At 39.1% G+C, this 27,219-nt stretch overlaps 2 protein-coding genes across 4 annotated transcripts in view; one reads left to right on the top strand and one right to left on the bottom strand.

Annotated features, from left to right (window-relative positions):
- ESR2 (estrogen receptor 2) overlaps positions 1 to 11,177 on the bottom strand; it is a 36,746-nt gene extending 25,569 nt beyond the window's left edge. For 2 of the 3 annotated variants that reach the window (XM_061376497.1, XM_061376500.1), the window contains exons 1-3: positions 11,068 to 11,177; positions 7,325 to 7,797; positions 578 to 753 (exon numbers count right to left, since the gene is read on the bottom strand). In XM_061376497.1, the coding sequence (XP_061232481.1) occupies positions 578 to 753; positions 7,325 to 7,797; positions 11,068 to 11,070 (652 nt within the window). In that variant the 5' untranslated portion in view covers positions 11,071 to 11,177. Of the gene's footprint in view, positions 1 to 577; positions 754 to 7,324; positions 7,798 to 8,997; positions 9,456 to 11,067 lie in introns of those variants that run through there. The other variant, XM_061376499.1, reaches the window with a different exon arrangement.
- Positions 11,178 to 11,688: 511 nt separating this feature from the next.
- The window catches only part of MTHFD1 (methylenetetrahydrofolate dehydrogenase, cyclohydrolase and formyltetrahydrofolate synthetase 1), a 95,838-nt gene continuing 80,307 nt past the window's right edge, over positions 11,689 to 27,219 (top strand). Inside the window, exon 1 of the mRNA XM_061376401.1 lies at positions 11,689 to 11,692. The gene's annotated coding sequence lies outside the window, so the exon portion shown is untranslated. The remainder of the gene's footprint in view (positions 11,693 to 27,219) is intronic.

The following is a 27,219-nucleotide window of genomic DNA, read 5'->3' on the forward strand; positions in this document are numbered from 1 at the left end:
TTAAGGATTAAAACAAATCTTGGAGAGATCTGGCAGTGGAAGAAATCCTGCGGTGTAGGCTCTCAGGGGTGGAGGACTGAGAAATAACAAAAATCATTTTTGTACCTAATACTTGCTCCACATATTTTTATATCCTACATATTGTGTAGGTATTATGCGCTATGACTCAACAGCTCCAGGCAACATGCTCTTGTCGAGAATAGCTCCTGGCTAGCAAAGACTCCAGATATTTACCTACTCTGTGTCTATTATAAAAAATTCACAATTACTGTATCTACTTTGGGACACAAACCACAATCAGATTCACAGGTCTGCAGTGCCATCCCATTGAGGCTTTTGCTGCAGGACCTTCCCATGCTGTGTATTCCACCTCTTCTCTAAAGAAATCAGCTGCTCATTTTGTAACATTTCTTGATAACATAAGAGCCAAAAGATAAGTTAGTTAAATCACATGTTGCTCTATTTTTCAGCTTGCAGCACCATATGCCAGGATTTTTGGTCAACTCATTACTAGATCAATCACTGCAACCCTGAAACAACATTTTTGAGCAAAGTTATCAAAAGCTGATAGTCCTACCTTGAATACTTCTTTTAAAGAATGCTTTGCAGCCTTCACATGACCAGACCCCATAGTGGTATCCTGAAGCATAGTCACTGCAGACTGCACAGAAGTGGGCATCCCGTTTTGAGCCAGGAGTATTTGCAACTGGGCTTGTACAGTCATTGCCATTAGTTTTTCTTTTCAATGTTTCTCTGATAGAAAAAAGAAAAAAATCATCTGTTATAAAAGAGGAAAAACTTAATCTACATTGCAAATAGTTTCATTATTTTCCATTGTCATCTATTTTCCCTCTATAAAGTCTTCTTATTACTAAACACAGGATAGTGTTTCACAGGATAAGCCTTTTTCTGCTATGGTTATTTAAAGCATAAAGTCTGATTCCCAGAGCTTTCAATGTTGAGAAACTGTGAAGCTTTAAAATACTTACAGGCATAAAACTGGATTGCTGATGTGTTATTCACATGAACTCTGGGAAAAAAGGAATTTGCAAACCAAGTGGACTTTGCCTTTGGGAAGCTTTGCATGGAATGCGTGAACTCAGACAGCTCAGTCAGACATGATAACTGCTACCACAAGCAGAGGAGCAACTGCTTTGTACTGTTTGCAAGGCAAAATTCTAGATGGAGCAATACACACATATCCGGTTTCAAGTATGTCATCCTTTAAATGAGGATTTATTCATTCAATGAGATGCTGGAGACAAATATCTTGAGATGTGAATCTCAGGCTACCAGATGAAGTCAAAATGTTAGATAAAGCTTTCTGTTCAAGGTGACAACCCACACTGATCACCCTAATGCCAAGTAAAAGGTAGTCTGAATATAAGAAGAATGGAAAAACACAATTAATAAAATACTTCCATACATCAAAAGAAAAAATGCTTCATATAAATTAGTAATACATATGCATTCCTAAAGTGCTGCAAATAGTTACAACTTAATGGAACTATTCTTAGCAACTGGATTAAAATTAGAACAGGATAGACACATGAAATAACAGCCAATTCCTGACAACAAGATCCTGTAAACAAACAACAGAGGAAAGAAACTTAGATTATCAGTGGAGAGGTTTTTATATATAGGAAGAACATCCATTGTACTTTTTTATCAGGGTCTCATTTTCTTGGTGGTTTTGGCATGTTTTACCTTTGCAGAATCATAGCATTACTGAGGTTGGAAAAGAGCTTTAAGATCATGAAATCCAATAGTAAATGGTTCCAAGACAAAGAGAAGATAGTGTCATGTGCAAATGCTCAGCAGCAGTTTGACAAAAGAAACCTGAGAATCAATTTATAGGTATAAACTTGAACACAGAGGCAGAAGTTAGAAACTCTAGAATTTTCCTCATCCCAACTTGCAGACAGTTTATGAAAGAGAAGAAATATAAGTTTGGGTAAGACAGAAGGTAGCATGGTTTATGACTTCTAAAGCACATTGCCAAGGCAGAAGAAACCTATTCACTAGTAAGAGCAAGTTTAAACAGAACAGTAGAAACACGCTGAAAATGCTATCAAAGAGACTTTAACTAACATAGACTTTGTGCTGGATTCATGAGAGAAGATAAGGATAAACATACCCACGTGCCAAATAAATATCACCATGTTTATAAGTATTTGAGGAGAATGTGCTCAATTTCCTAGTAGAAAGTCTGGAAAAGAAGAAAGGTGGTTCTCTGAGCAAATTCCAAACAGAAGAAATATGGTATTTGTTGTTTCATTAAGTTACTGCAAGCTTTTAAATAATGTTCCTTCATGTTCCCGGTCTTTGACTACACACAGAGCCCTGTTAATGGATTGTTGAATCACTAATTATTTCCCCTTCTGCCATGCTAGGAAGACCAGTGTGGGGAACTCCCCTTAGAATGAAGGGACTGTATCACACACACCTAATGCGCTGGTAATGCAAGGAGGAAAAAGCATTGTTATTCCTGTTTCCCTGTATTTGAAAGAAAAAGTAATTCGGCATTTCACATCAGCAAAAGAGGTATGTTTTTAAGCTCTACTTGGAAATCATGATCCAACCATGAGAGCCAGAAAATCGAAATTATCTAGAAAGCACCTCAGTGAGTGATTTATATGCTGTAGAGAGCAATGATTATTGCCACTGTTAAAGCATCAAGATGTTATGGATGAAAATAAAGAAAAAGCACACACTGCAACATTTCACTGAGGAGTGTTACTTTCCACCTTCCAGTCATGACAATTGTTTTAAAAACATTTTTTCTTTCCCTGTCTAAAAGTTTAACGACAATCACCCAGCACATGTGCAAGCTGTGTGATTTCCACAGGCTGTAGCACACAGCTTGCACTCAAAGCAACAATCTGGAGTGAATTCCTCCTGCAGGCCAAACGGGCATCAAATCTACTCATCTCTGATAGCTGCAGCAGCACAGCAGGAGGATCAAATCCAGTCATTTTGTTACTATTGTCCTTATGGGCAACAGAACTAGAAAACAGATGAGAGCTTTAAGGTACACATTCTTTACCCTAAGAACCTCACAATCAGACAGTGTATCCACGCAACAGCGAACCGGAGCAGGTTAGAGACCAACTCCTTGGAGGTGCTCTTGGGACTGGCACCCTCCAGTATGCTCAGGAGATGACTGAGTTGCCAGGTCCTCCAGAAGAACCGGCCATAGCTGGCTGGATGCCCACAAAGCTCCTGCACCAAAGGACGCAGGGCAATGGCGGGTGTTCCCTGGCTGCTTCTGAGGAATCACATACATTCACTTTAAACCTCCTAATACTCCTCTCTCTTTTATGAGCATGGTTTCTATATAGAGAGATGTTATGTTTCTATAAAAACAATAAAGAATTTTTTTAAAGTAACAGGTCAGTGATTTCCTACTAGTCATCAACAGTGGCAAGATGATTACCCTAAAGGAGAAGGAATTAGCAAGACCGTTTATGTTATTCAGTATCTATCATGTCTCCTAATTACCTGTAACTTTGCCACAAGTGTTTTGTGCGTACATACCTGGAAAACTTGAACATAAATCCAACATTTTATTAAAAATGGAAAAGAGTGACAAGGATTTGACCCAGAAATTTGCTCATGGCATTTGTTGTCTGCTGGTTTTTTTAAAAAACTTAAACTGCTCTATAGTATAAAAAGAAAGAGAGAAAGAAAAAAAAAACAAACAACACCCAAACCACTGAGAAAAAGCATTTCTAACTTAAAAATTTCTCATTCAGTGCCTGGAGATAATTCAAACTATCTCATACAGGCCAAAGCTGTAGGACTGAAGAAGGCTTTTCCCTTCTCCCAGAATGTGTATAAGATGATAGGTAAAAAACAGCTGAAGAATACTTTTCATTCTTTATCTTCCTCATTTTCTAGAGACTCCCCCCAGTATAACTTCAAGAATTGTGAATACCACACAACTGTCAGCATTTATCTCTCCAAAGTACAAGTTCTGCTACGCTCCAAGCATTATTATGCTGAAAATCAGGACATAGATACCTCGAAATTAAGAGGCATTTTTCCTTAATCTCTGTAACTATTCCACCATAAAAGAGATACCAATCCATCACCTCAAAGACACTTCAAGATACTTTCAACTGCTTCTACAGAGTGAACACAATAAAAAAAAAAAGGCATAAGAGAATAACGCAAATAATTATGGCTTCAGACAATAGGGAACAAGACAAAGTTACTAAATAATTCTAAGCAAGCGTTACTAGCCTATGTACCCAAACTCCTTTACTTACACACTATAGCTGCAATTGGTCAGAAGTACAAGAAAAATAATAGGAAAAAAGAACAAATTAAGTTCCAGAAACATCACTCCAGCAACTTCATTAAAGTTTCCTAATGCTTTTTAGAAAGCAATCTTTCTTTTCATTTTGAATATAAACTTTTATTTAATTTAAACTTTTCGTTTAGAGGACAAAGGCAGAAATAAATTTCAGTGTAATTATATTTTAAAGTAGTCTGTCACATTCCTTTTATCTTCATGATTATTTTTATAAGAAATACAATTCATTTTTGCTGAACTATTGGTGCAAAGTAACACTACACTGTATAACATTTGCATTCACAAAGTTAAATATGTTCCTTTTGAATTCATGTAAAGCACCTATTTGTGAGAAGAGGAACCTGAATTCACAACATTCCCTTATTTTAAGATCATGTGCAAGGAGATCCAAATTACACAGTGATCAGTTTTAGCAAAGTAGATCACATTAGTTTAGCTAACATTAACAGAGTTTTACACCCAGGGAAAATACTCTCCACTCACTGTGAGACTCCTGCTTTATTTTGAAAAGTAAAATGAACCGTGTAATAGACTTAAATATGCAGCAATGTTTTCTTACTTATTTTTTAAACAAAATCCCTTTTCTCAAACTACAACACTTCAAAATTACATTTTACAGCCTTAGTCTCTCCCTTCTCACAGAGCTATTCCTTTAAGTTTCAATCCCAAGAACTCTTCCTTTAAGGTATAACCTACAAATCTGTACTGTCACAGTCATTGTTCCCATGATAATAAATATAGTGTTCATGACATTAATCTAAGATCTCACCAAGGGATAAAGCAAAAGGAAATACAGTGGTTTTGTTTTTTTCCTTACAGCTTTATTTGAGAACAGATATCCATAATAAGGGAAATACAGCTCCTGCTTTTTGTGTTTTGAGACAAGGGGGCACAAAATCACAAAATGGAATATATAAAAACCTTTAGAATCAGTTTTAAGTAATATTAAGTTTGATGGCTTTGTAACAGTAGCAATGGAAAATCATTGAGGTGCATGATACATAGAAAAAAAACAGAGTACAGCTAGAGAACATACTGAGAATTCTCACAAGATAAATCATTATAGTTGGCATAGTTTTAAGAAAAACAGTCTAGAAGAACAGGACACAGGGATAAGGAGTATCTGGGAACCGCAGGTGTCCAGGATGGGCTACAGTTAAACTAACTGATAAGTAGGAGGATAGGAGGATTATTATGTCTCTGGTGCTAACAAACCAATTAAACTGGTAAGAGCGTCTACTGCGCGTGCTTCAAAGGCTGCCAGAAGTGATGAAGATCGTTGGAAGAAGTAAACAACCCTCAGAGACCACCACCACAATTCTGTACGCATGCAGGGAACTCTCTGGAAAACGATGTAATCCATACGTAGCCTCATGAACATGTATGCCCAGGGACTATATAAGGATGGCTTGTATAGCAATACGGGGACACACGTTAGGAGGAGCTATCCCCCATATCTCCCCGCGCCACAATAAAGAATACCTGCTTGCCAGCTTGAAAACTTTGTTGGCAAGTTTGTTCCTGGAGTTTTCTCCAAATCAGTTTCCATGTCAAATTTGTATTTTTTTCCTTTTTTACAACTTCTGTACACACATGGGAGATGAAAATGTATCATGCTGAGACAAATGAAGCCCTGAGAAGGTCCAGCTACCAAGCAACATAGTAGTTACTTGCTGCTGTACAGCAAAGATCATCCATAGATCATTCCTAAATTTAGACTCTAGACTTCACCGATTTCTCCTCTTAGTTAGGTCAGCATCAGCTACAAGAAGACAATTGGCAGAAAACTTACTTGCTTAGGCTCCAGTGTGACAGGTTTGGCTTCCTTTCTGCCTATTCAGAGAGCACAGTGTAGAGCATCAGATGATGTGCTCTTGCTCCTGTGTTTTCCCAGCTGCTGTCCCATCATCTGGACTGCTTCAAACATTAACCTACCACAGCCTTCCCAGGGCTGCCAAAGTTTTGAAATAATGCAAGCGGGACGAGCATGGATGTTAGCCCTGTTTTCATCAGACCTGCTTGGGGAATTCTTATGGAAGTGCTACAATAACGGCCTCTCCCAAGCCACACGCCTGCACTTAAAGTAGTTGCACTGCAGAACTGCCTGCTACTCTCTGCTGACTCCAAATACAGAATACTCAGGTGACCAGGCTGAAGATATGTGCAGCCTACAAGTCAGAAGTGGAACAGATCTCACGCCTGAGCCCTGTGCAGACAATATGAGGCTCACCCATTGCAGAAGCAAAGTGGGTAGTCACAAAAATAGCACCAATCTTTTATTATAAATTGAACTAAAACTGTTGCCAAAACACACTATTTTTCATACTCACAATGACTGCTGAAGTTAAATAGGAGCCCTATGAATAAACACACAGCTGCTACAACAGGAACAGCACCTCCAACACCCTGAGCTTTTTATCCATTCAATAGCTGTTGCACCAATCAATAGAGTTCATCTACTGATGATCTACACATGGCTTATGGTTTGTAATATGAGTAAATGTGCAGAATGGGAACATGGTTTTGCAAATATAGTTTCTTTACAGCTTAAAATTTAGGCTATAAATCTGCTGTTCACAATGCCTTTATAAAGTCAGTTGAGAAGAGGAACAAGAAAGTGTCAGAATTTTTCAGTAGCAGTATCACTTTGAATGTGGTGCATGCTACTGTGGGACTGTTAATACTAAAACCAAAATAAACCAAGAAAGGACTTAATTTGCCAGAGCAAATGTCATTTTTATAACACAAATTAGTACCTTGCAGTCTTGAACTTTTGTTTGGTGTGCAGTTGTCTAAGAGCTATTGAAAAAAAAATTAATCCAATTTCAGTAGTTATATGTAAAAAACCCTACAAAACCCAGGTCCGATTTGGTATTTGGTGGAGGGTTTATTTTGTATTGTTTTTCGGAGAGACCAGCACAGAGAACTCAAATGTAAGAAGAAAAGACTTAAAAGAGCTAAAGAAATACTTTTCAGCAAAGTTTTAAGGAAGTCAGTAGTACTGACCTGGTCACAGGTAGAACAGGCTCCATTGGTCTTGCTTCACACCATGGACTCTTTGGTTGCTCTGCATACAGAAGCGATGACTGACAGTGTAGTGTCAGAGGGGAGCGATGGTTGGGAGCAGACCATAACAGATTTGGGCTTGACGTTTGCCTTGTGGATGCAGTCTCTGAATCACCAAAATTGCTGGAAATGTTGTAATTCATCATAGCAGGACTGCAGAATGCCATTGCAGAATATTCATGTCTGCTTTCCATGTAAGATGAGGGAATATAGACTGGACTGTGTTCTGCTGTCAGCGTGGACTGATTACAACTGTAGGGAACTGGAGAGACGATGCTAGCAGGTGAGTTTTTAATTTCTGTCTTATTGCATCCGATATCCTGAAGTGGCAGCAACTGAGAAAAATCCTTGTGGGAGGATGCACACAGGGACATTTTGAAGCAAGACTGAAGACCGCTGTTTAGATATTCATCCTAAGGTGGGAAGGTATAAAAATTTGAATTAAAAAGGAAGTTCTGTATTAAGTCTTTTCTATTAAAAAAAAAGAATCATTAAATGAGAAAATATAAAAAGATCCTGTTAAAACAGATTACATTCCAAATGTACTTAAACAGTCAATATGTACAGATGTACTACCTTTAAGAAAAAGAAAGCTTTCTAGAAGTTCCTTAAAAATAAAGGCTAAAATGCATGTTAAGCTTATACTCCCTTATAAAATGAAAACAAAACAAAATGAATCACTTGAAGGGTGAAACAAAGATGCAGGTGACAACTTGGATCTTAACACAAGTAGCTCATTATAACTGGGATAAAACTGCTCTGTGTCAGAGGCAAAATTACCCTGTGATCCACAACTATGGGGTGAGTGCCCTGAGAAATCAATTCTCTTTATAAGAACTCATTACCTCCTGCTCTCACTATAAGTGTACTACTTCAGCCTTCCCTTTATCAACACAAACATGTAACAGCAGATGTTTTAAAAACACACAAACACACCTCTGTCTCCTTACAAACCCAGAATTCCACTGCACATGCCTCATCACAAAGGAGGAAGACATGTAATGGGTGTCAGTAAGCAATGCAAATTCATCACTGAGAGGTCCCTGGATATGGCACCTCTGAACAGAGCCATTATAAATTGTGTGATTTCATAAGGTCTGGAAGTTATATAATTTCCCGCCACTCTCCATCTGCATCTCAACTACTCTCCATCCTTCCTCCCATCTGAATCAGCTATCAAAACAGACAGCTTCATTTGCTCACAGCAAATAATATTTGCCATATTTATGTACATCCAAATTATTTAAGGGAGAAAAAAATAAAAATAAAAAAAAAGAGCTGACAAAAAGCATTCTCCTAATACCTAACCCCTGTCCTGGAAGTGTTAGTTTTACAGCAGCATTTAAAAATATTTCTTTTTTTTTTTTCAGTAAGGGTTTCATCTGCAGTTCATTTTAGCTTTGAAGACAGACATGCAGCCCTCCCATAGCTTGCAATCCAAAATAATTCTATTTCCAGAACAGCAAATTCCAGCCCCCAGAACTGATATTGGAGTGTACTTTTACAGATGGTAGTAAGATCTTAACAAGAAAAAATCACAGGATAATTTAAAATACACCCACAGCTTTGTTAATTTCAGAAGTGGCCAATGTATTGATGCTAAATATTCTTACCTTTTTTCACCTCCCATGACCATAAAGCAAGATGAGGAAGATTAAACCACAGGTTTGCTGAAGTACCAGCAATCTCCCTGTCCCCAAAAAATCTCAGCCAGATGCAATTCGTAGTATGCCATCTTGGGGCACTGACACATTTTTCTCCTCTAAGGCCAGGATTGAGGGTAGAAGCATTAACAAAACATATGAGAAATAGTATTTTTGAATAAAGTGTATAGTTTACGGTCCATCCTTCCTTCTTACTTTGCACTCTGCCGATGAAACTGAAGGTATCTATCTGTAGAAATAACCAGGAACATGTCTAAATCAGTTGAGGCACTTCAGACCCAGCTGCTGTTTTTTCCTTTGTGGGAAACAGGAAAACGAGATATCTCAGCAGCTGTTTATGTCCAGCAGTTGTTGGACTGGAACTCCAATGCAAAGGAGGAGAATTTGACCTCACTCCTCACACAATCTGCATGCTTCATTTGCTCCAGCCAGATGCTTCAGTAAAAGAACCCAAGCATCTTTCAATTTTCACTGCAAAAAGCAATGAAAATCTCAAAGGTGCTTTCACTCCACCATAATGGTGGGGTAGCCCAAATAATTTTTAAGCAGCAAATGAATGAACTAAGAAATGATCCTAAGACTATTTTCAGTGGCTACTATGAACAGGCCCAGTGAGCACACTGAATTCAAAACACATTTAAAGGTTCTGCATGGGTAAAGCTGTATACCATTTGCAGTCTTAGAGGTTGTGTGTACTGAAGTGCATGTGGACACTCTGCAGGAGCATCTGGAGTGTCCAGCAAGAGCTGACTGTGCCAACTGCATCCCTCTGCCCCCCTTGAAAGGGCACACAGTGGAGGGTAACCCCAAGCCCTTTGGAGGGAAGGACCTGAGAATTATAACATCTCTGCTCTAGTCAGCTAGAGACATTCCTTTGATACTACCACAGCTCTTATGGCAGGCAACTGGTTGTGGATTTTCTCTCAGACATTTGGAAAATGTTTGCATGTAAGCTGTAGAAGCAGAGAGAACACAGAGCTGGGAATGCACAATTTTATAAACTGAAATCAGCAGAGATTTAAGTCATATTTTTCTATAGAGGTAATCCACTAGTGTGGTATGCAGGATAACTGTGTATTTAGCTGTCTCCAAAGTGCTACATAAAGGATTTAGAAACATAGACAGAAGTTATGAGAAGGAAGAGTGGAGTTTGTATTAGAGGAAGGAGTCAAGGTGAGCATGAAGTCAGTACAGCCTTCCTCAAAAACAGGCTGATCATGCATGAGTTATTTACAAGAGAAGGGACCGTGGGTTCCAGGAGGTTAAAGAAAACTGTACTTATGGTCTTCAGCAGACTGCAATATAGTGAAAAAAATAACAGCATTAGCTTAAGATGATTAACTTGGGTAGAAGAAATAGTTTAGCCACAGTAGACCATAGATCTGCATGAGATCAAGTTGTCTGCATTTCCTCATACCCACACAATTTAGCATGGAAGCCCAGAGGCTCACAAGTAAAGTGAGACTGCTGAATTTATACAGTATTACTCAGAAGGTCCTAAAAATTGACTGATGGACTGTGAATTTCTATGCCTTAAAGAAGGACTGCAGATTGAGGTAACCAGATCTTAATATTTAAGGCTCCCCCAAAACCAATACCTCAGAAGAAAGCATAACCACATTTAAGCAAAGGATTACAGTAAGTAGTGCAACAGGCTAACAAATGTGCTCCACCCGGGTACACCATCCTCATATTTTAAGCACCATTCATTAAACAGAAATTAACTTCTTCACAAAGTGAACTCTTGTCCCAACACCCTCTTTTTCTCCGAAGAAAGATTTTTTAAAAACAAGATTCAACTATAAAGTGTACTATTTAGATCTACTCTATCAGCACTGCCCTAGATCTGTACAGATATAGAAACAAAACAGGTACCTGTTATTTTTATATTCCAGTCTTCTGGGAGTCTGCAAATGTTTCAATCCACTTAAGTCAGCTTAGCTTATCAGGACACTCAACAACCAAAATATCATTATTAAGTAAATAGCTGTTCTGTCCAGTTCCTTGAGTAACACTTACCATTCACAAAACTAAGACACCATGGGCAGGGTTCACATCTGGCATAGGAAAAAACAGTTCCATTGGCTCCAGTACCCAGAGGCTGATATCACTATCCGTGAGGATGCAAGAAAAAGTGATGTTATCAATGTTCTTCACAACACAAAACAAACAAAAAATTTTCTTGTCTTTAGGTCTGCATACTGAACTCAATGCATCTTGAGAGTCACCATACAAGACGCACCAGATCAGACACAAGAGCTGGTTTAGATGTCATAGTCAAACAGATACATGGGTAAATAATTAAGCCATCTGACCTATTTGAACAAACTCAAAACCTAGTTATTGCACATTACCTACACCAAGTATCTTTTCAAAAGCCTTGAATGAAATAACTAATTTAAGTTTTTTATTTTGGAAAGGGGAAAAATAGGTAGAGAGGGCAGGCTGCCATGTTTTAGAGCCTGCCTGCAAATGTATAAATACAATAACTTTTCCTAGAGAAATGCAACACTGAAAAAAGCAAGAGAATGACGGATGTGCTCAGGTACCCTTCCATCAACATATACTACAAAATGCTTAGAATTTTCTAGGTAAGTCATGTATTGGAGTAGACTTTTTTCCAGTAGAGAATTAAGATGACCTTTTCCTCTGTTAGGCTTAGATTAAAGTGCAATCATTCTTCCTTTCATTTTAATACGCACTCTACTGCCCGATAGCCTAAGCCCGTCAGTCATCCTGTAAAGCATTCTATTAATATTCTGCTAAGTTACATTTTACACAACTCTTTGCCACAATGAACTGAATCATTTTCTCATTTGATCATTAAAGGAAAGTCATTCCTGATGCATAACATGGCACATGTGCTTCAAGTTTTGTGAAAAACTTATTACTCATTAAACGCAGCAGTGCCACATACTGCCAACAGAAGGCATATAAGTAAACAAGTTTATTATTACCTGAGAAGGACTAGATGCAACAAACAGGGGACAGATAAGGAAGCAAAATGAAAACAAAGCTATCTGTCCAGACCTCAGATATTGTACTCACTCTAACAAAATGAATAGCCTGTTCTCAATGGTCAAAGGCGAAAAGACATCCTCTGAGGAAAATGCATCAGGAGAAGGTTTTGGTGAGACCTCGGAGCCGCCTTCCAGTACCTAAAGTGGCCTACAAGAAATCCAGAGAGGGGCTTTTTTCAAGAGCAAGTAGTGATGGGACAAGGGGGAATGGCTTTAAACTGGAGAAAGGTAGATTTAGATTAGATATTAGGAAGAAATTCTTCACGGTGAGGGTGGTGAGCTACTAGAACAGGTTGACCAGAGAAGCTGTGCATTCCCCATCCCTGGAAGTGTTCAAGGCCAGGCTGGATGGGCCTTTAGGAAATCTGCTTTATTGGAAGGTGTCCCTGTCCGTGGCAGGGGGGCTGGAACTGGATGATCTTCAAGGTTCCTTCCAAGCCATTCTATGATTCTATGAAAATACTGCAGATTAAAAGCACACAGGCAAGAACACTTCAAAACGCTTAAGCAAAATAAGCACTCTCATTGGCCTGTCTTAGTCTTACTGAGGACACTGGCAACTTCTAGGTTATTTTAAGCGTTTATAAATATATATCAAGGCTCAATACATGACATACACAGAGGCACCAAGGGAATTTGGTTTGTACCACCAGAGAAACACAAGGAGGGTCTAAGTGCAAGTGGAGTTAGAAAGACAACAAAGCCAGACTCTTCAAAAAAAGTGCACAAGCCAGGACAAGAGGTTACAGTCACAAGTCAGCACAAGGGAAATTCCAGTGGATATATGAAAAAATTCTCAGCAGTAAAAGTTAAGTACAGAAACAGGATACCCAGAAAAGGCTGTGAAATCTCCATCTTTGGAGATGGTATAAAACCCCACTAGATTGAAAAAAGGCCCTGAGCTACCTGATCTTGCTTTGAGCAGGATGCTGAAATACTTGCTCTCCAAATGTCCCTTCCCAACTTCCCACTACTGGAAATAATCATAACAGAGGAAATTCCATTTTACCTGTACTGGAAAGAATGAAGCATATCAAAGGGTCATGGACACTGGCCACCTTGTCAACTTTGTTCATGAAGGTAAGAGCTCTGGGTTCTGTCAAAAGACAACCAGCTTTTAAAACTTCATGTTACATTACAATAGCTGTCTTGCATATACTGTAATGGGATTAGTTCACTAGAGGGTAAGCATAGCACTGGAGAAGATTTTTTATCTCAGTCCAAACTAGAGTTAAGATTGCAGTGGTTTCTATACTTTCAATTGGTACACCCTTAAAATGCTATCAGACCTCAGAATGGATTTAAGCTTTGATATGCATTTTTAGCTACGTTTCATAAACTCGGGATTCAGACAAATGGAAAGTGACTATCCTGCTAAAGTACACAGACTCAAGCTGAGAAACTTCAGCTCCTTTACTCTTCACATCATTACTTCAAAGTACAGCATGGACACGCAATACGTATTCAAACAAAAAGAATATTTGAATTTCAGTGTGAAAATTTTAGCATGTTCCATTAGAAAATAAATATTTATTACAACTATTACACAAGTAACAATTACAAGGATCTCAGGATTCTGTAATCATGCTTCAATCCACAGAAGTATCTATGTACACAGAAGTATACATAAGTATCTATACAGAAGTATAGATAAGTATACATAAGTAAGTACATAAGTAAGTACATAAGTAAGTACATAAGTATACATAAGTATCTATACAGAAGTATCTATGAAGTATCATGGCAGAAGTGAGTTTATAGAATATCCCCCTTGTCTGATAAAAACTTTCAATAATGAAGAAAGCATCTCCCTCTGATGCATGGAAGGGCAGGGATCCAGGAGGAATTATCACTTTCAATCACTATTTCTCCCTTACTGACTGTACCCTACAATAAGCATATAAGAGCCTTCCAGCCTTCTTCCACACTGTTACTTTTTGTCATTAGCAAAGCTTGTATTCATAGAATCATCACAGAATGGTTTGGGTCGGAAGGGACCTTAAAAATCACCTAGTTCAACCCACTAGAGCAGGTTGCTCAAAGCCCCATCCAACATGGCCTTGAACAGTTCCAGGGATGGGGCAGCCACAGCTTCTCAGGGCAACCTGTTCCAGTGTCTCACCACTTTACATTGAAGAAATTCCTCCTAATATCTAATCTAAATCTATTACCTTCCAGTTATCCGCAAACTTGCTGAGGCTGCACCAGTCCCACTGTCCATGCCACTGACAAAGATGTGAAACAGCACTGATCCCAGTATCAACCCATGAAGGATACTATTTGCCAATCATATTGAGGGACACCTTTAGTTTGTATAACTGCTGAGAAACAGAGTACCACACTCAATCATCTGCCATCAAAAAGGACAGACATATGTAGATAAATAGCTTCATTTTGCCCAGTAGGACTTCTACACAGTTTGGAGGGTTACTGAATAACTCTCTCTTAGTTATTGCCATGGTGTAGACATGAGCTGGCACAGGAGCTGAGATTCTTTGACTCAGGTCAAGTTCATTTTGTTTACTCTTATAACAATTCAGCACCTCCTGTGTATAAATGAATAAATTAGAGTCTTAAAATACCACTGCATTTATTCCCTATTCCAACAGCAGTTCCCCCATGCAAGCCTTTGAGGATATACGGCAGGCACACACAGAGCAGTGCCAGCAGCAATGCACTCATGCCAGACAGAAATCTGAGAGAAAAGGGAGGGAAGAAAAAAGTCAATATGTGAAGAAAAACAAGTAAATCAGGTAATAGGAATAGAGCAGGAATTGAAACTTCCTAATGTCTCAGGCAGAGAGACCATTTGTCTTGCTTTCTGAGGAAAGCAAAGTTGAGAAGTTTTTCCTGGCAGCAGCTGTCCCTCACAAGGTATAAAAACCTGTGATGAGATTTAAGAGCCCTTTGGCCAATGTACAACAAAGTAAGCTCATAACTGCCCCTAAAATCGAGACCCCATGGCAATCTATAGGCAACAAGATTATATAGGTGGGTAGATAAACACGACATATACCCAAATAGCATGAACTCATTTATTTCTGCAGCAAATGCCATACCACCTGAGGATCTGACCTGCTATAGCTCCAAAACACAGGGTGGGAGTTTCTGTTTGTCATGTATATGAGCAAATACAGCATTTAATTTCTCCTGGCTAAGCAGACATGATGCATTGGCTGTTCCCTTGAGCATGCCATGCCTCAGGCTCCTCAAATGACCTCTTGGTTTATGAGGCCGAGAAGCAACAATGATAACCACAGTTATCTTTGCCATAAGAAAACCTTTCCTGCAAACATGCTGCCAGGGAATCATTTTTTTAAGATCTAGGTGGCCTGAAGCAGACTTTTCCCTGTCAGACTATGTGCCATATCCCATACTCCATTATCTCTTCCCCAAACAAAATAACCTTTTTTTTTTTTTTTTCCCTTTCCCTAGACAGCCTCTTTACTATGCAACTTATTATGCTGTAGGATTACCTTACATAGCAAAATAGTCTGTTTCACTAGTGGTCTTACTAAGCAACATGCCCAAAGCCTCTTCAACAGCACTTGTCAGCACTGTTTTGAAGACAACCTATTGTGTCTGTCCAAGAAATGCACACCACATGCAAGATGCCTTTTCCATCATTGCCACTGAGGCAGCTGCTGAAGCTGTTGAGTTGAACTGCACTTTGGGAGACATGAGAGACTTGCTTTGTTTGTGTGACTATGACAGCAAGGAACATCCAGTTCATATCTTGCTCTACTCAGCATTCAAAACCCACAATTCATAAATATGAAGCTCCCTTACCTAATACATGGTTACCATACCTTTTACTGCATAAAGCAAACTTTTGTCTTTTAGTCATAAAGCCCGAATAAACAACTTTTTCTACAATCAGTTAGAAATGAAATCTGTATGAATATGGATGAGATGCAGCACAGTTTTAGCTGCTTTTCTGGTTTTAGCTATAAGTCAGTTTGTTTCCTTATTGGAATTTATGTAAAATACTATTTCACTTATATTCATTTTGCAATGCATCTTCACATTAACAGAAAATGCAATTCTAGCTTCTTTAAAAAATTAATAATGCCATAACTTTTCCCCCATCATCACTAATTCACTGAAATAACACAGAAACCAAATATTGCTTATACTTGCCTTTCAAGCTATGAAACATTGTTACAATGCTGCATGAAATCCCAGATCAGATACGTTTAACATCATTCACAAGTAACAAAAGTTTGTGTGTACATTTGAGTCTCTGAAACAAAACAAGCTGTTCTAGGTTTGTCTCATCATTAACCTGGAGATGAAAACATGCCTTTCACTGTGAGTAAAACCCTGTCTCAACTGAGTTGGTCAGAATTCTGTTGTTGATTCACACAGGTGGACATTTATCTTATATATTAATAAAGACTAAACTTTAATGTTTTCCTAGTCTTATGAAAATGAAATGCTGAAATTAGTCTGGGATTTCAGTTCTCTGAGCTTGATATTTTCTGACCCTGGAGGAATGGACCAGCAAACTCTTTTATGTGAATATTTCTTGCTGCTAGCAAAAGCATGTTGCAGATAACTGAAGAAGAGCACAATAACATAGTGGACATAAAATTCATTCAGCCCCCAGGATCACCATTCCTTTTCTCTGTAAGTTCTTTGCCACTCATACCTTTAAGTCAATATTCAAGAACTAGAACTAAAATTAAGAGTATTTAAAGAGATAATACACTAACATGGATTTATAGTGGTTTTAAAAAATATATTTTAATCCATTCTTTACCAGAATATCATCATAGGCACTCTCAGTGGCTGAGTTATTGAAAGCAGTTCTGCAATTGCAGCATTTTAAGAACATCTCTAAAACTATGGGTATTTTCTTCCTGCAATATTTTATCAGGTTACCAACAAACAAAGTTTTGTAATTCAGCTTTCACCAGCAATACTTGAAGCTCTGGTAACTGATTCTCCTAAACCATAGCTCTTAAGAGATCAACAGCAAAGAAGCATCAGATTTAGTCTATCCCCTCCAGGTCTTAGATTTTTATTGTTATTTCTCCAGTCAAAGTCCGAGGAAGCTGAGCTGTTCTCTCTCTCTCTCTCTCTCTCACACACACACACACACACACACACACACACAAACACACGAAGTTACCAGACAGAATGGAGACACTACAGCTGTCTTCCTCTAACACTGTTACAGTCACTGTGTCTGCAAAATGTAAGTTATATCTTGTTTAAAAAGATACAGGGAAGTTAAGAAAGAAATGCAAAAAGGAGGATAGCAATAGAGGGGTGATTCTATGTTTAAACTTTGTTCACAAACATTAAGAGGAATTTTGAAAAAGTTCTGAAATAGCAAATACAAGTTCTAAAGCTTTACGTTAGGAACAGAAAATGCATTTGTTGCTTCAGTAAAGGCATCATATTTTGGTCTCAGATTTCTCCTCCTCTTGGGGGGACAACAGATGAGCAAAGAATTTCAAGGATACAGATGAGGAAACAGATTGCTGGGAATACTCAGCACATCATAATCAAATGCTAAATGATTTGATGTTCAAAAGCAGTTTCTCATGCAGCTCACAATCTTACCAAAACTTTCTCTGCACATAAATGTGAATTGTGTATCATTCTCCATATGACAAGGCTGAACCCTTTCCCCAAAAGAATAGCACATTTACCAGCCATTCCAAGGTCTAAATTGAATCATTTGCTGTTTATCCCATCCTCTCTCCAGACTGAAATTTATTTTCTGTTATAAAACTTCACTTATAAAACCTCCAAGACAAAAAGACTAGATCATTCTTGTCATTGCTAGCCAAAAGTCTTCACTGGCATTCAGACAGAGGTTCTGATAGGTTTGATGAAGATTTACACACATGCTGTCCAATCTTTACCTATTGCTAAACATATCTTTTAGCACTGCCAAAAGCAAGCTTAAGAAATCAGCTTGTATCTTCTTGTCTAATTAGGAAGTCTTTTCAAAACTCAAGTTCTCATTAAAAGAACGCAAACCTGAATATGGGAAAACTACTTAGGTAGACATAGCAACTGTAAGACCAAAACCTGAGACATTTATCAGTATAGGACCTGGAATTTTAAAAGCCTGATCCAAAGTCCACTCGAGTCAATGAAGAGACTGCCAATAATTCCAATTTGTTTTGGATCAGGTCCAAAAAAAATACTATGATGCTAAGCAGTGGCTTTTACCTTTTATTAGCACATTCATTTGTGCAGTTTTCCAAAAAACTCAAAAAATACAACCCCTAAATGTACGTACAAAATACTCCTCCTGTATTTAGTTCAGCAATTCTAAGTAGATTCTTAAGACTTGTCTTAGGAATAGCAAACTTCCACAATTTTAGAATATAGCAAACTTCCACAATTTTCTTTGAATCCTCAGAGAATTTTTAAAACATAAGCCTACTGAAATACCATTTAATCTGCATAAACTGTCAGACTTTAAGAACAAATTTTCACTGGAACCAGAACAAAAACTCTCTGAAATTTAACTATGCTATTTTACTTATAGATGTTATTGTTCATAAATCCAGAGGCTATCAATTGCAGAGCTTTGGCAACATTTAAAATAATAAAGATTTCATTCAATAGAGCACATACCTGATTGACACTGAATAGGGTTTCTGCTCTTTATAAATGTTCTGACAGCATTATATGTCAGCAAGGCTTTCACATAGCAATTCTGGATTTGTTTTCCTTCTTTCCTTCATCTCTGATTCTAAAGCAGCTGTGCCCACCACCACTTAGTCATCAGATCTCAAATATGAATCTTTTCAAAGCAACGTGATGCCCGCTCATCAGTGCAAGGTTACAGAGATACTATCAGTGTTTCCTTTCCCTGTAAAGGCAAGACCTAAACAGAAGTTCCTCCTCCTCCTTTCTGACATAACATGCTTCTGAATTTGTTGTTCACTGCAGTTAAAGCTCTTACATGACTGAATCATTTTATGAGCCAAGCATTTTCATATTTAGCACAGAAATATGAATGATTAACTAACCAGCAACACTAGAAGTAAATACTGAGATTTTGAAAGCTAAATCAAACTTTTTGTATCTTTGTCACAGAAAAAGCTGAAACATAATTAGCATTTGCTCTGAACCAGCATGTATTCATTTTAGACATTTTGGGTAGCACAATGAATAAACTACTTTGGCACTGTTTTTAAACACCAGATGCATAAACACAGACAAGTAGGGATTTATTTTTTTTTTAAATGTAACTACATTCTTTTTGAAACAAAGCAAATTAACTGGAAGCCATTTAAGTTAACATCCTTATTTTAGTAAGCGTCATGCTTTAATCCCAGCTGGCAACTAAGCCCCACGCAGCCACTCGTTCACACCCCTGCAGTGGGATTCGGGAGAGAATCAGAAGAGTATAAGTGAGAAAACTCATGGGTTGAGATAAAGAGAGTTTCATAAGTAAAGCAAAAGCCGTGCATGTAAGCAAAACAAAACAAGGAATTCATTCACCACTTCCCATTGGCAGGCAGGTGTTCAACCATCTCTAAGACAGAAGGGCTCCATTACTTGGAAACACAAAACACCATCACTCTGAACGTCTCCCTGCTCTTTCTTCTTCCTCCAGCTTTATATGCTGAGCATGACACCACATGGTATAGAATAACCCTTTGGTCAGTTGCAGTCAGCTCTCCTGGCTGTTTCCCCTCCCTACTTCTTGTGAATCCCCAGCCTTCCCACTGGTGGTGGGGTGAGGTGAGGAGCAGAAAAGGCCTTGACTCTGCTCATCAATAACTAAAATATCTCTGTATTATCAGCACTGTTTCCAGCACAAATCCAAAACATAGCCCCATACTAGCTACTATGAAGAAAATCAACTCTACCGCAGCCAAAACCACCATATTGTCCACCCCTTATTGAATACCATTTACGTAATACTGTGGTCCTGCACTATCCAATACATCCTCACTTACCCACCCCCCCACCCGTCCTTTGATATCATTCCTTTAGTTTATGATCACCCCTATGAAATGTCTATAAAATGTCCATCAATGTCCACAGAATGTCCATTGAGTTCATTTAGTTCATGATTTTGGGCTCCACCTCCTATGGTGGTCACTCAGGACAGGAGAGAGGACATTTTACATGGAGCTACTGTGCAACAAAGCCAGCTCAAGTTCAGTTACTGTTGTACTCATACTGCGTTTCATAAGGCTTGTCCTCCATTGGTTCAGGTGGTTCCGATATAGTAATTCCTATGACGTGAAACTCAAATCATAGGCTACAGCAATTTAAAAGTGTATCTATTGCAGTCTCCATGCCTGGTCCCTTTGGACCACATCATACGTTTTCACTTATCCACAAACTGCAAACCCTTCGGGTTGTACCTGCTCTAAGTGAAACCTTACCTATGAGCCAAAGCCCCTTCAGGGGTATACCTGTTGCAGCATAGGCTTATCAACAGTGACAGTTGCTTTGAAGTGCACCCGTTCCAGTGTGGCCTTATCCACTGGCCACAATGCCTTCAAGGGATCCACCTGCTCCAGCATGGCCTTACCCCCAGCCACAGTCCCTTCAAAGCAAAACTGCTCCAACATGGTCTTACGTACGGCCCCAGTCCCTCCAGTGCTGAATCTGATCTGTCATGAGCTTATCCATGGCCATATGCTCTGAGCCACTCCAGCATGACTTCATGCATAGCTACTGATGCTTCAAGATGTACCTGCTACAGCATGGACTTATCCACAGCCACGGATGCTTTGAGGTATACCTTTTCTAGCATGGACTTATCCTTAGACTACAATCCCTGCAGAGGTATACCTGCTGCAGCACAGACATAATCACAACTGCAGTGCTTCAAGATCTACCTGCTCTGACATAGGCTTTTTCACAGCCACAGATGCTTCTGATTGTCCTGCTGCCACATGGACTCATCCACAGGTAATAGTCCCTTCAACTCCAGTTCACACTGGAGTTCCAGCCTGATCCGTAGAACAGCACAAACAGCAGCAGTGTCCTGGATATCTGCCAGCCTAGACGCGTGGCCATTGCTGTTAATAAAAGGTTCCCAGGCACTGCAGAGTAAAACGATAAGCAGGACAGCAAGCAGCAAAGCAAAAAGCAGTCACTAATGAGCACTAGACTCTAATATACAGTTAGACAAGCAAGCCCAATGGCAAGCACAGAAGCCTTTGGATTAATAGCTAAAAAGCAATAATAGCTATTTATTTGATCTAGCACATTCTAGTCAAATTTGTCATTATCTCAACCCCTTCAAGCCCAACATTGGGTGCCAAAAAGAACTCTTCTGGTTTAAACTTAGCTGGCAACTAAGCCCCACATAGCCGCTTGTTCATATCCCCCCACAGTGGGATTTGGGAGAGAATCAGAGGAGTGAATTGAGAAAACTCATGGGTTGAGATAATTTCATAAGTAAAGCAAAAGCTGTGCATGCAAGCAAAACAAAACAAGGAATTAATTCACCACTTCCTATTGGCAGGTGGGTGTTTAGCCATGTCCAAGACAGCAGGGCTCTATCAAATATAACCATTACTTGGAAAGACAAAACGCCATCACTCTGAATGTCTCCCCGTTCCTTCTTCTTCCTTCAGCTTTATATGCTGAGCATGACACCATATGGTATGGAATATCCTTTTGGTCAGTTGCAGTCAGCTTTCCTGGCTGTTTCCCCTCCCTACTTCTTGTGAATCCTCAGCCTTCCCACTGGTGGTGGGGTGAGGTGAGGAGCAGAAAAGGCCTTGACTCTGCTCATCAATAACTAAAATATCTCTGTATTATCAGCACTGTTTCCAGCACAAATCCAAAACATAGCCCCATACTAGCTACTATGAAGAAAATCGACTCCACTACAGATGAAACAAGCACACCAAGTTAACATTTATTACAAAAAAAATTGAAGTCTTGCAGCAAGGTTCAATTCTCAATTATACATTGGGATTGCTTTCAAAATTCTTGATTAGTTGCACAGCATTAACTTAATTTACTCTAGAGAAGATGACATGCTTGCAAATTTTTCTTGGATAAAGCCTCATGTTATTCACTGTTACATTTTAGAGCCCATAATACCTCAAAGTCTACATAATGTTCTGAAGTCTCATCTGAATTAGGAAATTTGCTGTTGTCAACCCACATAGCTGACAGTCCTGCCCCCTTTGCTATCTTCAGCTTCTCTGCAAGTGTAGCCAGGACCAAACCAAGGTAGTATTACTATCCACTAAATCAGTCATACCCATAATTACCTTATGCTGATGCAATTTTTCCTCAGCATCAGATCTGCCTTTCTACCTTGCATCTTCACCTTTCTTGAGCCTCTCCATCTCTTCTCATTACTATTTTTCAGGTCCAAACACAGCTGGTTTTAATCTCAAAATCTTTTTGTTTAACAGATAAAGCCTTTTGCAAGCTAGAGAGGATTTAAATCCCTAGTGCCAGCACTGTCTAATGATTAGTTCTTATACAGAGTTGAACCTGTCACTATCCAACCTTATTTATGCCTGTGGTAACCCACAATCACTGTTTAAGGGCAAAGTCACGTTCCCTACCATCCTCAGTACTAATGGGATAGCGATGTAAAGGTTTTCTGCTAAATACTACAGAAGTGCATCTTAGTCGTTCATACATATAAGAACTGCTTTCCCCTCTCATCCTGGCATAGCTCTGAAACTGCCTGTACCAGGCCCTGATCCTACATGTCCCTTTATTCTAAATACCTGACCCTTGCCAAAGCTCCCCCTCTTTATAGCAACTGTCTTCCTAATTCTTTCTCAAGACAACAGTAGAAGCTCTATTGCCAAAGGGTCCCTCATTTTCCACAAATGGATGGTAAAAACTTCCAGAATCAGGAAGAACAGAGGGGACGCCACTCATAGCCATGAGCAGAAGCTGGATTTGTGAGGACATCAATGGGCTCAAAAGATCCTTGTGCCTGCTTTTTCTCTCCATGAAATCCAGAGGATATCAACTAGTAAAATAGACACCTGACATTTTATAGGTAGATCTACTAGAAACTACAGCAGTCCCTGTCATCAGTCACGTTACAGCACACCATGTTCTACAGAAAAAAACCTGTTCTGTACCTGACTACCTTCAATAACTTCAATATGTGTTGCCACAGGCCTATCTAAGAACTAATGTACATGTTCTGCCTGGTAGACAGGCCTAAGTTTAGAATAATACATGTGCAGCTCTGCAGAAGTGTCCACAAAATGCAGATCTAGGAGGGGAAAAAGGGAACAAGAACTGTGGACACGAAATAAGCATTAGGAGAAGCATTAAGTAGTTACCTGTGAATTGTACCTTTCCTCTCCATTCAGATCTTCTCTTAGGAGCCACAGCTATTCTGGCCAATATAAACGAAAGCCTTCAATCAAGGGAAATTAAGATTGTATTAAGGATTTTGTGTTAGATAACCAGATAGAACAAAAAGCAACAAGATAAACAATCAGGAACAGCTTGTCAGTAGACAAAGAAAAGTAAGTCAGTTTCTCTTCTCCCTTTGATACATATAACATATTATTATTTCCTAAAACAATATAAAATGAAAAGGCCTGTAATTAATGTATTTTCATAATAATTTTTTTGGGGGGATGAGCAGCAAGACAGCAGTTTCCACTCATAGAAAAGGATGCTTAGACTGAATTACAGCAGTTTGTAACTGGAGCAGCACCTGTCCAGCAGACATGTGAAACAGCTACAAGGAGCCTTGAGACAAGATGGAAGACAAAGTCCAAATAGCTCAGGATAGTATGTTCCCCTGCATGTACAAGTGCATGAAGGAGAATACATTTGTGCCAATAGATTCAAAAGCAGTTCCTTTAGACAACAATGTTGTAGTGAATAAAATGGGTAAATGCTTGACAACCCAGGTCCATCACTGATGAATGGATAGATTTTATCTTGTGCCTAACACAAAGAGTTACTTACATAATTATCACCTGAGATTATCCAAGGCTGAGCAGTTCCTTGAACCAAAAGATTCACCATACCAATTGCATGGTATATAATGCCTGTATACTTCACAAGTAAAGCCTGGAGTTTTCTTCTCAGCATTCCCACTACATATAGCACCCCAGATCTCACAGTCACGACCTGGCTTTCTAGCAAATTCACGCCATACAAGCAATCTGAAGAGTGGTTTAACCTGAGGATTCATATAACAATAAAGCTTTTCACCACCTCCCACAAGTTTTAAAGCTGTTACAGAAAAAGGACTTCTTATACTGAAGGAGGAGTGAAGAAAAAGAGCCGAAACAGAACTGCAAAGAGAATCTCTCTGGCCAGTGTTCATCAGTTGTTATATGTTCTTGCATGCTTATTATTAATCTCCCCCAGCAATCTCCTTAAGGACACCTTCTTATAGCTGCAAAAAAAAGCTACACAATTTGATCACAGTATCTCAGACACCCATAAAAAGTACTAAACTTTGAGGGAACTTTTTTTGCTACCATACTAAGCCTCTCCTCGAGGCTCCTAGCTTTAAGGTGAGCACAGACATGTATGGATGCTGCAATACATACAGATAGTACCCAATGCCACCTGCAGGCTCTGAAGGTCCACTCTTTTGAAGCTCAGCTGCAGCGATAAGTAGCTCTGCCATTGTACTAGGGAGAGACCAATAAACAATATGGTGTCTACACTGCTAAGGATTCATTCTTGCTTGCATTTCAAGGAATCCCTACCTTTCAGTTTTTAACCAAGACTCTCATCTAGCAGGCTGGAATACAATAAAACAATTTCTTGTAGGTTCATCCTTTAGAGAGAGAGAAAAAAAAAATCTAAAGTTTTAAACGTTTAATATTAAATTATTGCAACATACACTAGGATTCAGGATTGGTGTGGTATCTTATTCTCTTTTCAGTTAGTTGCAGTTTTGGCAGCAAACTAAGGTCAAAGGCTGAAAGTCACTAACTGAACAAGTTGAATATGTGTTTCTTGATTACGTACAAAAGAGAATTCTCTCTTCCTCCAGTTTACCTCATCCAAGACTGGTTCAACATAGATTGGCTTTTAAATGTAGGAAAGATGGGTTCCTAAATACTCAACATAGATTCAAAACTTTCATATAAATCATACATGAAAAAACAAGTCTCTGTATCACACATACAAAATTGGGTATTTACTAAAGAAGAGATTTTGTCTGCTGGTTCCAAATAATTTCCCCTACTGCCACAGCTTAAACTCCTTTCTGTCCTCATTTAAGTCATTCCAGATACAGCTCCCAGCCATGGCTCATGGTTTTGCAGCCTATTTCTGTATCTTCCCTTGGACCTCTTTGCCTTAAATATACCTACCTACCCTGCAGTCGCACTAGCCAAAACTGTCTTTTGAGAAGGGTCTTCACAATTCCTTTTAATTTAATCTAGTTATGCTTCGTCTACTAGACAAGTTCAGGAAAAAAATTATATATAGTCATATTCATTATAGTGTAGGAGCCTTTAAAAAAGGCTCCTTTCCACAAAACAACAACAAAATCAGCAGAGAGTGTGAAGTAGTTTACATATACTGGGCACGTGATATGAAATGTGAACCATGCAGTTACAGAAGATAACAACCACTATGACTCATGCCATACACCTGTTTACTAGATCCTAAGCTACTATATATACTCAATCTAAACTCAACCTACACTCAACCTAAACTTGCAAATAATTGCTGACTCCTTTTTTTGCTATGATTTTAAGAGAAAGTAGGCAATGTGAGGAGGAAGAATAGTTGGGCAAGACAGAGAAGGCCTTCTAGTTCAAAGCAATCACTAAAGAAGTGGCTTCAGTATGGGAATGAAATGTAATTGGTCACACCCACTGCTCTTCAACAGCTTTTCAACAGACATGAAGAACAGCTGTCCTTACTTCAGAGCCTCTTACAATACAACTAAAACACTCAAGAAAACTGAAATATTTTTTTCTTTCCTTAGCAGACAACCTGAATCTAACTAGCAAAGCAAAGTTCAAGATGCAGAAGATAATGCCAGTGGAAGAATAAGAGAAAAGAGTTACAGAGCCATATGAAGTGGCTAAAAGATTCCCAAAGTATTTACAACTGAAGCAACTGAGCTTACTGAGCTTTATTCTTTGATCAATACAGACACTTAAAAACAACTTACCCTTTAAGGAGTCTGTTTAAAAAGAAATCAAACTACCAGAAACATCACAGTGGTAAAAAGTCCTGTTTTTCTTTTCAATGTTACCACAAAGAAGTAGATACAAAAAAAGGTGATTCTTCTTACGTATCTTTTTAATTCACAGTTTTCTGGATCAGACCTCATTTTGCAACAAGTTTAGTTCCACTTCCCCTTCAAAAAATAATCATTATTCAATGGCAGCAGCTGAGGTCAGATTGGGTCATCTCCTCTTGTCTGATGGCTCAATGCCATCACCAGCAGGAGTGTCTTTCCTTTGCCTTCTCAGGTCCTCGTTGCCCCTCCCTGTGTCTTGTACTGGCTCTGCAGCTCACCTGACCCAGGAGAAGCCACTTCAGATGGGGAACTTTACAGAAAGCTATCCCAGCAAAAGGAGAAGGAACGAGAAGAAGGGAGACAGGAATTTTCTCTTTTTTTTTTTTTTTTTGCTTTCTTTTTTCATCTCACTGCTGGGCTAATAAGATGAATCTAGTCCTTGACAGGTCAGAGAAATGGCAAACCAAGAGAAAGGCAGGGCTGCACAGGCAGGAGTGGGGGAGGAAAGATGCATAGGCTTGACTGCAAACTGTTAGACCAGATCCATTCCTTTCTTCCTTCAAGGCAGACTTCCTAGCTATGGCTGAGGCACTGACTGGACAAAATCAGATTGAAGGCAGGCCACACGTTCAGTATGCACCCCCCTTTCCCCACCACCCATAACTGTGGAGGAGTCAGCCCCCTGCCCAAACCCTTTAGGAACCATCCCTCTTACCCTTGCTCCCCAAGCAAACGCTCCTCTGCCACCCAGGGAAGTAAAGCTACAAAGAAAATCCAGCAAAACCGCTGGACAATGGGCAGCAGGAGCCAACTTCAGGTGTCACAAAACCAACATTAGGGTATCCATTGCAGGGGAATTGGACTAGCTGACATTTAAAGGTCCCTTCCAACCCGAATCATTCTGTGATTCTATGATTCTATTTGGAGCTTGGAAGACCCTTGGAACACATTGTGCTGGTGTGTTGTTCTTCCACAGCACATTCCTGCACTCCCTTC

Source organism: Neopsephotus bourkii, unplaced genomic scaffold, assembly GCF_033783945.1.
Source record: "Neopsephotus bourkii isolate Nb327-2 ecotype Australia unplaced genomic scaffold, CSIRO-AGI_Nbou_v1 NB_1707, whole genome shotgun sequence".
NCBI classification, from domain to species: Eukaryota; Metazoa; Chordata; class Aves; order Psittaciformes; family Psittacidae; genus Neopsephotus; species Neopsephotus bourkii.